The 15025-nt window shown below is 36.6% G+C and overlaps 1 protein-coding gene across 1 annotated transcript in view; it reads left to right on the forward strand.

Annotated features, from left to right (window-relative positions):
• BMPR1A (bone morphogenetic protein receptor type 1A) overlaps positions 1 to 9975 on the forward strand; it is a 145511-nt gene extending 135536 nt beyond the window's left edge. Inside the window, exons 10-13 of the mRNA XM_061161964.1 lie at positions 2575 to 2872; positions 4726 to 4901; positions 5904 to 6034; positions 6122 to 9975. Coding sequence (XP_061017947.1) covers positions 2575 to 2872; positions 4726 to 4901; positions 5904 to 6034; positions 6122 to 6247 — 731 coding nt within the window. The 3' untranslated portion in view covers positions 6248 to 9975. The remainder of the gene's footprint in view (positions 1 to 2574; positions 2873 to 4725; positions 4902 to 5903; positions 6035 to 6121) is intronic.
• Positions 9976 to 15025: the final 5050 nt, after the last annotated feature.

Here is a 15025-nt window from a genome sequence, read left to right on the forward strand (position 1 = left end):
CCTGTAAAGGAAATTACCCCCCCACCTCTATAAGATGTAGCCTCATTTATGTTCTATGCTAGTAGGTCTCTCCCCTCACCCCCATTTACACAATACCAAAATAACCTGGGTATGATTTGATCAGTATGGCGCATAAACTCATCTACCTTCCCTGGCTTCTTTTCAGCTACTATTTCCTTGCCCTTTACTTTAGAGAGTGCATAGCATGTTGCTAATAGTTTCCTACGTTAATTGTATTACTTTCTTAGAACTGCTTATTGAAGATTACCACAAACCATGTGGCTTAAAACAATAGAAACTTAATCCTCTCCAGAGTTCTGAAGGCCAGACGTTTAAAATCAAGGTGTTGGCAGGTCCAGGCTCTCTGAAGTCTTTAGGGGAGGACTCTTCCTGCCTCATCCAGATTCTGGTGATTGCCAGCTAACTGTCTTCAGCATTTCACACTCCAGTATCTGTCTTTGTTGGCACGTGACCTTTCACCCATTGTGTCTGTGTCCAAACTTCCCTCTTCTTGTGAGGATACTAGTCATTGAGTAGGTATCCACTGTAATCTAGTATTCACCTCACCTGAACTTGATTATATCTACAAAGACCTGTCTCCAAATAAGGTCACATTTATAGAGACCTGGTAGGCATGAATTGGTTGTGGCAGGGAGGGCTATTATTCAACTCAGCACTCTGACCTTCTGAAGAGAGGGAGGATAAAAGGAGAAGGAAAGAAAGCCAGTATCGTGAACTTGCTTGTCAGTGAACCAGGCTGAAAAGGCAGATGTGATGAGGCATTGATGGGCAAGTGGGCGATAGCTTAGTTAGGATCGAACTCTTAGTTGAATATAGTAGAACTGGACATGGAACAACAGACTGGTTCCAAATAGAAAAAGGAGTACGTCAAGGCTGTATATTGTCACCCTGCTTATTTAACTTATATGCAGAATACATCATGAGAAACGCTGGGCTGGAAGAAGCACAAGCTGGAATCAAGATGGCTGGGAGAAATATCGATAACCTCAGATATGCAGATGATACCACCCTTATGGCAGAAAGTGAAGAGGAACTAAAAAGCCTCTTGTTGAAAGTAAAAGAGGAGAGTGAAAAAGTTGGCTTAAAGCTCAACATTCAGAAAACTAAGATCATGGCATCTGGTCCCATCACCTCATGGGAAATAGATGGAGAGACAGTGGAAACAGTGTCAGACTTTATTTTTGGGGGCTCCAAAATCACTGCAGATGATGACTGCAGCCACGAAACTAAAAGACACTTACTCTGTGGAAGGAAAGTTATGACCAACCTAGATAGCATATTGAAAAGCAGAGACATTACTTTGCCAACAAAGGTCCATCTGGTCAAGGCTATGGTTTTTCCACTGGTCATGTATGGATGTGAGAGTTGGATTGTGAAGAAAGCTGAGCGCTTAAAAATTGATGCTTTTGAATTGTGGTGTTGGAGAAGACTCTTGAGAGTCCCTTGGACTGCAAGGAGATCCAACCAGTCCACTCCTTAAGGAGATCAGTCCTGAATGTTCATTGGAAGGACTGATGCTGAAGCTGAAACTCCAGTACTTTGGCCACCACATGTGAAGAGTTGACTCATTGGAAAAGACCCTGATGCTGGGAGGGACTGGGGGCAGGAGAAGGGGATGACAGAGGATGAGATGGCTGGATGGCATTACCGACTTGATGGGCATGAGTTTGAGCAAACTGTGGGAGTTTGTGATGGACGGGAAGGCCTGGCATGCTGCAATTCATGGGGTCGCAAAGAGTCGGACATGACTGAGCGACTGAACTGAACTGAACTTAATATTTAACTCTAAAGTAAAGGGCAAGGAAATTGTAGCTGAAAAGAAAGCCAGGGAAGGAAAGAAGCCAGGGAAGGTAGATGAGTTTATGCACTGCACTGATCAAATCATACCTGGGTTATTTTGCTGTTGTGTAAATGGGGGTGAGGGGAGAGACGTGCTAGCATAGAACATAGTTTAGTTAACCAATACTTTGGCCACCTGATGCGAAGAACTGACTCATTGGAAAAGACCTTGATGCTGGAAAAGACTGAAGGCAGAAGGAGAAGGCAATGACAGAGGATGAGTTGGTTGGATGGCATCACTGACTTGATGGATATGAGTTTGAGCAAGCTCCAGGAGTTGTTAATGGATAGGGGAACCTGGAGTGCTGCAGTCCATGGGGTCACAAAGAGTCGGACACAACTTAGTAACTGAACTGAACTGAACTTTTTAATGTGTCTGCTTTTCAGTTTGAAATGAAGAGCGTTTTCCACATTCCTTCTTCATAGCTCTTGATGCTTAGGGAATCATGTAGATTAACAGCATTCCCTCAGGTTATTATATATGTGATCTTTTTCTTAATCGTATTATCATTTTTATGATTAAGATTATTTAAATTAATTACAAAAGTATAGACATGTGTAAATGACAGATAAAAATTTGGGTAATACATTCAAGAGATGTTGTCAGGTTATCTATAGATGATACCCAAGTTATTCTCAGTATCCTGAATGAGCATCTTTTATTCTTCCTAGCCACCTCTGATAACTAACCTTTTAAACTCATCAATTGAACAGGTTTTATAGCAGCAGACATTAAAGGTACAGGTTCTTGGACTCAGCTCTATTTGATTACTGACTACCATGAAAACGGATCTCTCTATGATTTCCTGAAATGTGCTACACTAGACACCAGAGCCCTGCTTAAGTTGGCTTATTCAGCTGCGTGTGGTCTGTGCCATCTCCACACAGAAATTTATGGCACTCAAGGAAAGCCTGCAATTGCTCATCGAGACCTAAAGAGCAAAAACATCCTCATCAAGAAAAATGGAAGTTGCTGTATTGCTGACCTGGGCCTTGCTGTTAAGTTCAACAGGTGAGTGGTTCTTTGCCTGGTTTTGGAATTATTTTAATCTCCTAAAGATATTTACCTGTTTGTATTTGTATTCAGGACAGTGGGACTCCAAACATGTGAAAAAAAGTAAAGTGAATGTGCTAGTCACTCGGTTGTATCCAACTTTTTGCGACCCCATGGACTGTAGCCCGCCAGGCTCCTCTGTCCATGGAATTCTCCAGACAAGAATATTGGAGTGGGTTGCTATTCCATTCTCTGGGGGATCTTCCCAACCCAGGGATTGAACCTGGGTCTCCTGCATTGCAGGCAGAGTCTTTACCATCTGAGCCACCAGGGAGGCCCTCCAAGCATGTATTTGTGCTTATGTAATTATAAATTAGGATTCTGGGGGGAGGTTTGTCTTAGTGTTTTGTTCTCATTGTGGTTTTTGTTTTTTACAAAAATTGCATCCTATTCTACATAATTCTTGATTTCCTACTTTTTATTGTCTTAGACATCTACTTCAGTTTATATAGATCTTTACTCTTTTTAACAGCAGTATGGAAAGTTTCCCATTTTATAGATTACTATAATTTATCCCATCTATGACCCAACTGATGGACATTAAAGTTGCCTCCAGTTCTATTATTTAAAAAGTACTTCAATGAATATTGTATTTTATCAATATATAATATTCCAGAGTACTTGTAAAAGTATTTCCTCATAATGGATTTCTGCAGAAGGGGCTAGACAGAGAGTATGTACATATTAAACTATATTAATAGGTTTTCCCTTTAGAAAATGTGCATCAGTTTATACTCCCATAAACAAGATTTATGTATGCCATTGCTTCATCCCTACTTGATATTGTCAATATTTTTAAACGATGAGAATATCACATTTTTAGGAAACCATTGAAATTGTTTTAATGTTATAACTCTAGAGGACAGCAGCCATTTCACATTTCAAAATTGATGTCAGGCCATAAAATTAAAGTACATAATAAAGCAAACATCAAAAAAGTTAATCTTCTTCTGTCATTATTACAGTTTTCTATCCTATTGTTTTTTTCTATCAGGGGAGTTTTTATTGGCTCAAGTATTCATCAGATGCCATTTAAGAAAATATAAAGTACCTTATATTGATGTCCATTTCAGAATAGTTTCCAAAATCTTAACAGATCTGGGAACCTAAAAAAAAAGTCATTCATGTCTTCAAACTCTAAAATATACTCCCAAAATTAAAAAAAAACAAAGATAAATATTGCAATATGATTATGTAAACATGACTCACAATAGAACTAAGTTGGTTGGACCCATAAAGAAAAAAATGTAATCCTAAATCACAAAGGATCACATGAGAATGAAAAAAGCAAATGATGCCTCTCAATTTTCACATTCACTTGTCCTAGGACATAATTATCTACCACATTTTATATTCAGTACTGTTCTCTTCCTTAGAGAGACACAGAACTTACTTGGTGACAAAACTTGGCCTGAACTGATTTGAGGTATTTACTGTCTTTATTTATTCAGTTAACTATGAATATTCATACTTAGTTTTTTGCTATGGACTTAGTAATGGTTTTAATTCAGTACTGCTCCAGACCCTGCTGGAGATGTTATATAATATATAGCATATATTTAAAGAGTATAACACTTTTTTAAAATCTGAAAGATGTTAAATTTCAAAATACATCTAGCCCCAAGGATTACTGACTGATAAGGAAATGTAGACTCATTAGATAGATTTTCATTTTATTTAGTTGTGTATACGAACACACATACACATAGAGAGAGAGACAAATTCTGACTGTTACACAATGCAGCGAAAATAGAGGAGAAACGATTTTCTTCTTTTCCCTCAACCTGGACGTTTTCTGTCTTCTCTTTCAGTGACACAAATGAAGTTGATGTACCTTTGAATACTAGGGTGGGTACCAAACGCTACATGGCTCCAGAAGTGCTAGATGAAAGCCTGAATAAAAACCATTTCCAGCCCTACATAATGGCTGACATCTATAGCTTTGGCTTGATCATTTGGGAAATGGCTCGTCGTTGTATCACAGGAGGTAGGAGTTTAGGTAGCATGTCTCTGGTTATGTCTGTACACTCATCATTCAGAAAATAACAGCTCCAGTTGTATAATCTAGATGTCATCTGTGTCAGGGATCTCCAGGATCACTCTCTGGTTCTGTAATTGCATTAGGACTCTCGGGATTCAGGGTACAGTTGTCTTCATAGCAAAGATTTGTTACACTGAAAGGATACACATCAGAATCAGCGAAGGGAGAAAAAAAGGCACGTGGGGCAAAAGTTCAGAGGAAATGGGGCAGAAGCTTCTGAAAGTCCTTTCCCAGTGGAGTCACTCAGGATGTGCTTAATTCCCCAGCAGTGAACTGTAAAAATGTGAAATATTGTCATCTAGGGAAGTTCATTAGAGATTTAGTACCCAGAGGTTTTTTTGGAGACTGGTCACATGGGCATCCTCTGCCTGGCATGTGTCAAAATTCTAAACTTCTAGAAAGAAAGCAGGTGGTCAGCATAAATTATATTGTTTGCACAAATAGTCTAGGTACAAAGGCCACCCTTTTCATTTATATGAGTAAAGAGAGCTGTTTACCAGGCAAGTTCCCAGATAGCAGCTAAGTGCCAATCTTGCAAGCAGGCCTTTTATACAGATAGCAATTTCGGGTCTGCTTTATTAACTCATTTCTACAGTCTTTCTACTGCAGAAAAAAACAAAACAAAGAAAAAACCTCATTTATTAGTAGAAGCAACTGTGTACATAAAAAATAAGACTAAAAATTTAGGTTGAATGGTTCACTTTGCTTATTTTAAGGGATATTGTTATGTTCAATATGGACAACTATGGTGGGGATATAGAAAATAATCAGATATTTTAAAAGGAGAGTAAAACATAAATTTACTATTAAACATGAATCATCTACTCAGTTATCTTTTCTTCTTTATGGGGGAATCATAGTTCCTTAGTTCAGTAAGAAGTGCTGAAGGGATTGATATATTTTTTCCAGCCACCTTTTTTGTGCCCACTGTTTTCTCACTCACTGCAGGAATAGTAGAAGAATACCAGTTGCCATATTACAACATGGTACCCAATGATCCATCATACGAAGACATGCGTGAGGTTGTGTGTGTTAAACGTTTGCGGCCAATTGTGTCTAATCGATGGAACAGTGATGAAGTAAGTGGGATTCAGTCCTCTCAGGAAGTGATTGCTGAGTGTTGCCAAAGACACTTACCCACTCATGACATTCTCTTTATTTTTCAGTGTCTACGAGCAGTTTTGAAGCTAATGTCAGAATGCTGGGCTCACAATCCAGCCTCCAGACTTACAGCTCTGAGAATCAAGAAGACACTTGCCAAGATGGTTGAATCCCAAGATGTAAAGATTTGACAGATAAAAAATCGTGAGGAGAAATTCTAGACTGCAAGAATTGTTTTCACCCAAGGAATGGGTGGAATTAGAATAGAATGAGGATGTTAACTTGGTTCTCAGACTCTCCTCACTCACTACACCTTCACAGGCTGCTAATATTAAACCTTTCAGTACTCTGTAGAATACAAGCTGGGAACTTCTAAACACTTCATTCTTTATATATGGACAACTTTATTTTAAATGTGGTTTTTGATGCCTTTTTTTTAATTGGATTTTTATGAACTGCATCAAGACTTCAATCCTGATTAATAAGTCTCCAGTCAAACTCTGGGTACTGAATTACCTGTTCATAAAATGGTGCTTTCTGTGAAAGCCTTGAGAAGATAAATGAATTCAGCAGAGATGGAGAAATATACACGTTTGCCTTCTACCTGAAAAAAATTTAATCTATTTGTATTCTGCCTTTGTAAACAGCCTATGGATTATGGTCTGTTTGGGATACAGTACTGCTTAGTTTATGATAGTTTGTCATGCCTTGATGATGGTGTGTGTGTGTCTGTGTACATACGTGCATACCAGAGTTCCTCTGCTGCCATTTGAATTAGAAGAAAATAATTTGTGAATGCACAGGAAGATATTGGTGGCTGTGGGTTTTGTGCTTTACAAATGCATTATCTGACCGAGATTTGCCAATTGCATAAAAGCCATTTACCTTGCAAGTGAGCTAGCTTCTCCACCAACTTTATTTTTTAACATTAAAGTTAATATAAAGGCCAAAAGGAGTTAAAAGTGTATGTAAATTTGGACTGTTTTCCTCCCACCACAAACTTTTTTTGTTGTTAATTGTTATTACTGTCATGAAAAGCATCCTGTCCAAAGTTGGAACTTCCAATGCCATGAAACCTTCTAAAGAAAACACTTCTTATTGAAGTGAATACTAATTAATGAATTTGATAGCAATGTAAGTGCCTATAACCATGTTCTGTATTCTTTATTCTCAGTAACTTTTAAAAGGGAAGTTATTTATATTTTGTGTGTAATATGCTTTACTTGCAAAATACCTGCTCCTTTACAACCATATTTTATACATGTACATACATTAATACTATAGAAACCAGCTCATGTGTACCTCATATCCCATCCTTAAGGGAAAAACATTAAAAGATCATCAGAAAAATATATAAAGTAGAAACTGCATGTGAAATCTTCACAATTAATTCAAAACAGTATATCAAATCTAGGACTTTGTTTAAGTTTAGGTATAGACTTTCATTAAGATGCCATCATCTCAGTTCTGTTTATGAAAGGATCCTCAAATTAGAAATTTCTATCTCACAAGTTAATACACATTTGTCATCAACTATTTTAGACACTTAAATCATTTAAAATTTTTAGTTTTATGACTTCAGTTTCATAAGTTTGTGAAAACAGTGAAGGGTCAGGCAAAAAGTTCAATATCTAGTCAGTACCTGTATCTGTACCATACAGCTCTTATTCAATAACATATTTGAATATAATACATATTTCATGGATGCCTTGTTTTCCCAAGGAGTAACTCTGATCTACTTATTAAAATTATATTTCTGTAATGCCTTTTAAATATTACTGTCTTACTCTGAACAAACAGCTCATGGATGCATAAAGTGAGGATTTTCTTGAATACTGCATAAAATAAATGTGATTATCATAACAACATAGTAAAAAAAAACTTCAAAAGTGGAGGAATCAGAGCCCATATCTGTCCATTACCAAAAATTTGATTGATATTTAAGGATGAAACTCAATATATTGGTCAAATTTCACAAATTTGAAATTTGCTTTGACAGTTTTGACCAAGTTTAATAGTTTACCATCTAACATAACTAAAGTTTGGAGTGTTCATCAAGATAAGTAAATTTATATATTGATAGTACCCAATAACTTGCTCTTTGAGAATGTTGTCCCCATCACTATACTGAGAAATATAGATGTTTTAATCTAACTTGCCATGTAATTTAAGAATAATTATGAGCTCTGATATAGTTAAAGTTAACCTTGATTTATTTTTTATTTGATAACTATAAATCTTGAAAATAATTTGTCATCCTAATAAAGGAAAATGTAAAGAAAGGCAAACTATTCTTAGAATTGTTAAAATATTATGTGGAAGCAAAAATTCCAGGTAATATTATGACCATTATAATTTTTTAATTAAGTTGATCTATTAAAAATGACATCAAGGACTAACTATAGAAACTTGTTCAATAAAAGTATTTTCTAACAAAAGATTTTTTTAATATTAATGGTCTTTAAAGAGCAAATGATGTCATATTTGAAATTCTGAAGCCTACAAAACAGCTGCAGGAAACCTATTTTTTTCTCTCCTCTTTTACTCTTATTCTTAAGTTTCTGACTTCATATTTAAAGAGTAAAAGAGGAAGGATTTCATAGCACCATAGATAACTTGTAAAACCCTTGAAGTCATTATTTGGTCCTGCTTACAACTTAGCATCTTAAAAATTTGTGGCTTCTGTCTCTCATCCCTTTTAGTAAAACATAAAAACAAACAAAAAACCAAAGCTACCTGAATACAACAAAGCTTAATCTTCCCTCAAAGAAAAGTCTCCTTATGAATTCTCTTTCTGCTGGTAAACATCTCTAGAATCAAAGGCACACTAGGATTGACTTCAGTGTGTCTATTTTAAGCTTTCCCTGTGTTTCTTATTGGACAAGTTTCTGAAGCATAAAATTTGAATCTGGTTTTTCTGGAATTGTTTTCATAAAAGATACTGCAATCACCATTTTATATTGCCTTTCCAATTTCAAGAGTATTTTTGACCTTAGAAAGTGATTTAAGGTTCTTGAAAATTATGTTTTCCTAGAATGTGCCAGATTTTTAATTTATTCACTATATAAAAAAATATTTGGTACCTATTTTCCCCCAGATGCTTTGCTTTTGTTTAGAACAAAAATGGAATTCAGTGTTTAAAGAATCATGCATCTCTAAGTTGGCCCAAGATCAAATTTGAATAATTTATTCCAAGCAAGATTTTATAAATTAAATTACCTGTGTTTCATGTTGTTTTGAAATGTTTCTAAATATCTAAGATAATTTCAACAGCAGAAATATGAATTAATTTTAAAAAAAATTGTTGCAGCTCTTGTACTGTTTAAAAGTGGTAATATTTATTGTTTGCTTGGGTCAGATGTTAAAATAGTAATGTAGCAGTTTATCTTCTTGCCTCAGTGCTGTTATGAGAGTCACAGTGAAAATTGCAGAGAGAGTTGACATATTCATAAAAATCAAATTAAATCTAGGGCAGCATCACATGAAGTTACATGTAATAATTGTCCCATAAGGAAAGTATGTGAATACTGCTTTTGCAAAGGGTTAAATATATTGTAATTTTAGCTTGTGCTCTGTACTATGCTTTGAGTGGAATTATTTAAGCCCATTTAGTGACTGTTGTCCTTGCCCATTTTAAAAACTAAAATGTAGTATATATTGTATAAAATGAAAGTATCATTATAGCTTAATTAGGAAAGTTGTACATAAACACTGAAAAGGGTTAAAAACAGGCAGTTTTATTATGCAATTGTAAAACACCAAAAATATAGATTCATCTTTGATATGTAATACACTAAATGTATTTTGTACAGCATCTGGTTTAAAAGGTGCCTTATTAAGTTTACCATTGATTGCTTTGTTCTATATATAGATTACATCCAATGTATCATTTTTAAGTAAATAACCTTATTTTAGTATACTTTAGTGATGTGTTTTGTGAAACTCTACTTTGACTATATTGTGTGTCAGAAGCCATGTGTCTGGTGAAATAACACATAAGTTAGCATACATACTGATGTCCCTGAGATGTGCATTTCATCTACCAGAAACCCAGTATGGGACACAGGCAGGTAAGTGACCACACACTCTTTCCTTTATGTAGATAAATTATAAGATAAATTACAAGCCTATTATAGCTGAGGGTTATTTTCCTTAAAATTTATTTTCTAATTCTAAAAATAGGTACACATTATAGAAATTTTAGAAAACCTAGGAAAGAATAAAGAAACAAATGAAATCATTCAAAATCCTATTGCCAGATAGTGCCACTACTTACATTTGATTGTTTCTTTTCAATCTTTTTTGCTGCTGCATATTTCTTACAATGTTAAAGTCACAGTGTGTGGTTACATATCAATTGAAAATATAATTTTTTTAAAAATTGACTACATAGCATTCCACTAAGCAGATGGAACAATTTGTTTTTATAATTCCCTGTTGAATATTTGGGTTATTTTCATTGTTTGAGAAAATATAATCAATGTATTGAACATCCTTGTATATAAATCTTCATATACTTATTTTCTTAGGTTACACTCTTAAAAGTGGAAACAATGGATGTGAACTTTCAAAAGTTCTTCAAGATGAAAAAAAAATCTGAGATTCTTGATAAAGACCACTACCTTGCTGTCCAAAAAGGTTTCTCATTTACACTCTCCAAGAGCAGTGTAAGAGTGCTCATGTCACTACCTAGCCAGGTAATTTCTTGCAAGTTTTTTCTCTTTCTGCTAATAGAGTGTCTGATTTCTTGCCTGAAACTAGCTTCTTTTAAGAGTAGTGGAGTCCATTTATCTGACCTTAGAGTTCCTGCTGCAGCAAATGGTTTTTTTAAAGCTTAAACTTCAGGGAAGTAAAGGGAGCTTTCCTTCTCTCCTGTAGCAACATCATTTTCCTTCCTGCACTTGGGCTCACCACCTACCAGAGCTGTTTTCAGCTGTGTGTAAATTCAGTCAGTGTGCCTTGTGATGCCTTTTCTTCGGCATTTGAACATGTTAAATCCTCATAAGAGATTTGGGACTAGTTGATGTCTTCCCCCCACAAAAAATATATATATATTGGGAGATACCCTATTATAGACTCCTTATCCTCATTTAGTGTCAATGTAAGACACTTTCTTGAAATAATAGCATGTTGTGCAGCTTGATAAAGAAGAATCAGGGATTTCTGGGGCCTATCAAGTACATGCCAGCTTTTTTTCCGTCTCTAAAAAGCTGACTTGAACTTCCCTGCTGGTCTGGTTGCCACAACTGCGCTCCCAATGCAGGGGGCCTGGGTTCGATCCCTGGTTAGGAAACTAGATCCCACATGCTGCAACTAAGAGCTTGTATGCTTCAATTTAGATCCTGCTCAGCCAAATTTTTTTAGACACTGTTCTTCTGGAAGAGCCTAATCTTCATAGGTAGTTTTAAGCAGACACAAATTCAGTCATTAAGTCTTCATTCTCTGGGAGAAATATTTCCCTGCCTATTGCTAGTACATGAACCATTTCTGGTACTTCATACTTCAGTTGGGTCATATTCCTAAAAAAAGCCTGACTTCAGCCCTAGGAGCAGTACAGCCAAAGTGGACACAGTCCCTGCAGGTGACTGGCCAGAAGTATAGGCAGAGGCCATCTAATGGCAGTGTTACTGTTGCAGTCATGGGGAGTTAAACACTGTGAGCTCATGGTAAGAGCAGATGGGCAAGTCACCCTGAAGCTGGGAATCAGGAAGCAGAAACTTAGTTCAAGTACAAAGGTACGTAAAAAACAGTACTTCAGATAGAAGCAGAGACTAGAGCTGAAAGGTTAATCCATAATTATCTTTTGAATTGCTATTGAATTGTTATTCTCTTTTTTAGATGCAGTATGTGTGGCCTCCCTACTACTGCTCTGAACTTTATCTTCCTGGTTCTTGTCCAGTTACTTGCTCAGAGTGAAATTCAGAATGATTCTAGATGCCCCAGTGCTCCCTAACCCCCACCTCACTTAATGACCTAGATTTTAAACAGGGAACAGGAAATGTTACCATTGTTTTAAAAGTCAATATGAAATTCTTACATTCAGAGTATTTTTAAACAAGAGGAAGAAAGAACTTGGGCCTCTTTTATTTTTAGATAGGGAAAGCCTTTTTTGAAAGCAGTTTTAGAATCAGGTTGAAGCACAGCTGTTGCTCCATTCTTTGTGCTCTCCTATGTGACTAAAGTCCAAGTAAGTGTTGAAAACCACCAGAAGCAGGAATGGGAAAGCTGTGGCAAAAAAAAAAAAGAAAAAGAACCAACACTATTGGGGAAAGCATTTCAATCAGGCACTTTAAAAGCAGTTTTTTTATTAATAATTGACTGTCCCTTCACACTTGGCTAATAGTAATGTTGAAGAGAGATTCTAACTTGGAAGATTATGCTGCATGATCCTCAAGCATCCCTGTGGCCAGTAAGAAGTCTGATACGTGTCTGATTCAGTCCTTTCTGGCCTAACTTAACCCTTTTCATTCAGGGAACACAGTTTAATTTTTGTTTTTGATGTTTGGAAGTTTGAACTTGCCGTGTCTAGATATATTCATTCTGTTTCTCAGTACTAATTGGGTCCTGTTAATCTTTCCTTAGGAACTTTTCTTCCATCACTTCTCTACTGTCCCTTCCCTTTTACTTTCCTAAAGCAGTTTCTAGAACTGCTTTAGACAAATAATAGGTCCCATGGATGTTGCTTCCATATTTCTTACATGTCTTTCATGTTTCATCCTGCCTTTTGCTTTGCTGCCCACCTACTGAGTGTTTTATTTCAACAACCAAATTTTATTTCAACTTTATTTGTATTTTGAAAAAATTTCAAACTTCAAGAAAAGTTGCAAAAGTAACTTTGCGAAGTAAAGTTGCCACTTACACTTCATCCAGATTTATAAACTTACATTTTGTCATGGCTGCTTTGCCATTCTTTATGTATACAAGAATTGCAGAGGCTCATCTTGGAATGTGTGTACAGACATCCACATATACTTTTTTCTGAACTACTTGGAGTAAATTACAGAGGTCATGCCTCTTTACCCCTGAATCCTTCAGAGATACTCTGTTACATAGCCAATTATATACAATTTTCAAAATCAGGAAAGTTAACATTTATACCATAATGATTATCAGCAATACCATAGTCTGCAGACCTTATTCAGGTTTTGCTAGTTGTTTCAGTGAAGTCCTTGAGCACATTTTCCTGGTCCATAGGCTGCCTAAGATCTTGCATTGCATTTAAATATCCTGTCTCCTTATTCTCCTTTAGTCTGAAACAGTTCTCTAGCTTTTGTCTCTTGCAACACCAAGATTTTCCCGAATAAAGGCCAGCAATTTTGTGGACATATTTGTGTCCTCAGGGCATCCCACCAGGATGCCATGGCATCAGTATCTCATTGATGGTGTCCTTGATGAGCCCTTTTTAAGGTGCTACTCACCTAGTTTCCCTGCTGTCAATTTCCTGTTTTCCTTTTGTACTTAGCATGTTATGAGAGATACTTTGAGACTGCATTTTAACATCCATTGATAACTTCTACATGAATCAGTGATTACAGACTGGTGATTTTCTTATTCCATTTTTACATTTACACTTATTAATTGGCATTCTGCTACAAGGAATAAATCCTCTGTTTTTGTTTATTTTTTATTGTCAGTATGGACTGTCATTCAATAAGTTATAGTCTGTTAGGTCATTTTTTGTTTTGATGCTCAAATTGACTCAGACTTGGCTACTGTGAGTTCATCAAGGTGGCGCTTGAGTCCTTTTGACACATATCCATTGTTTTTGAGCACTTTTTACTTTTGGGCACATGAAGATGTTCCAGGCTCATCTGGTGTTTTCCTTGCCCCTGCCATTTGAGTTAGCCATTTCTCTTTGGTTCCTTTTAGGGAGGATGATAATTAGGAACCAGGATCTAGGTGGCAAATAATCAATTTGAATTTCCAATTTCCTGTATTGTTTCTAGAGATTTATATATTCCAAAGTTCTCGGTTTGTTGAGTTTGGAACCTCTCGTTCAGGACACTGGATTTCCACATATGTTAAGCAGTTTGAGGTTGTTGCTCATCTGTGTATTTGTGAATCCTTGCTGAACCCAATTCTGTGTTCTTCGGGTTCCTGCTTTTATCAAGGAGTGATGGAACTTTCTGTTAGAACAAAAATAAGTAATCCTTTCCTCTCTTCTTAATTTACTCAAGAGGATTCAGGCTTTCCCCGCTCTGCATGTTTACCTCTACAAGCAGAAAAGAGTTTTGTCATTGTCAGGCCAGGTTTGGAGGAGCTTTCTTCGTGGAGGAATGATGCTCAGTCTGAAGCTGGGAGAGGAGTTTTGAGATACACATCATAGGAGAGGAGAGGAGCTTCAGAGTATGAGAGGAAAAGGGAGTTTTAACAAACATTTTTAATAGACCATATATCCTCTTCATGATGTTTCTGAAATGAGTTATTTTGACATGTTGTGGTTTGTGGAGACACAGCTCAGGATTTCTTTCAGCAGTCTTGACTGTGATAAAGTCACACGCATCCTCTGGGTATGGGAGGTTCTTGCCTCTATGTGTCAGTAGCCGCCCTGTGACTATTCTCGGGACTGCGGGCGGGCGCTGCTCCAGCTCCAGACGGAGGCCACTGTCGCCAGCTGCTTATTAGCTCAGGCTGCCACAACTACCCCTCCTCCACAGACCAAGGAGGGCTGAGTGTGAGTTCAGGGATCCCCCAAAATCACTCCCATCTCTCAAGTGTTTTGATTTATGACTTCCTATTGCTGTTTCAGTTTGTAGTTTCTCCCTTGTACTTCCTGTTTTATAGGAGTTAACTAAGATTTCCTGATATGTTTACGGTACCATTCTTGTTTTTCAATGATATTTTTGAGTATTTTTGTGTATTTTTTTTACCATCGGGTTTAGGGACTTCTGATACTCTGTGCATGAGTCATTGTCTTGTTCTGGATGCCACAAATGAAGGGTGTTTTAACACTTGCCTGGGTGACAGGG

Source organism: Dama dama, chromosome 15, assembly GCF_033118175.1.
Source record: "Dama dama isolate Ldn47 chromosome 15, ASM3311817v1, whole genome shotgun sequence".
Classification (NCBI taxonomy): Eukaryota; Metazoa; Chordata; class Mammalia; order Artiodactyla; family Cervidae; genus Dama; species Dama dama.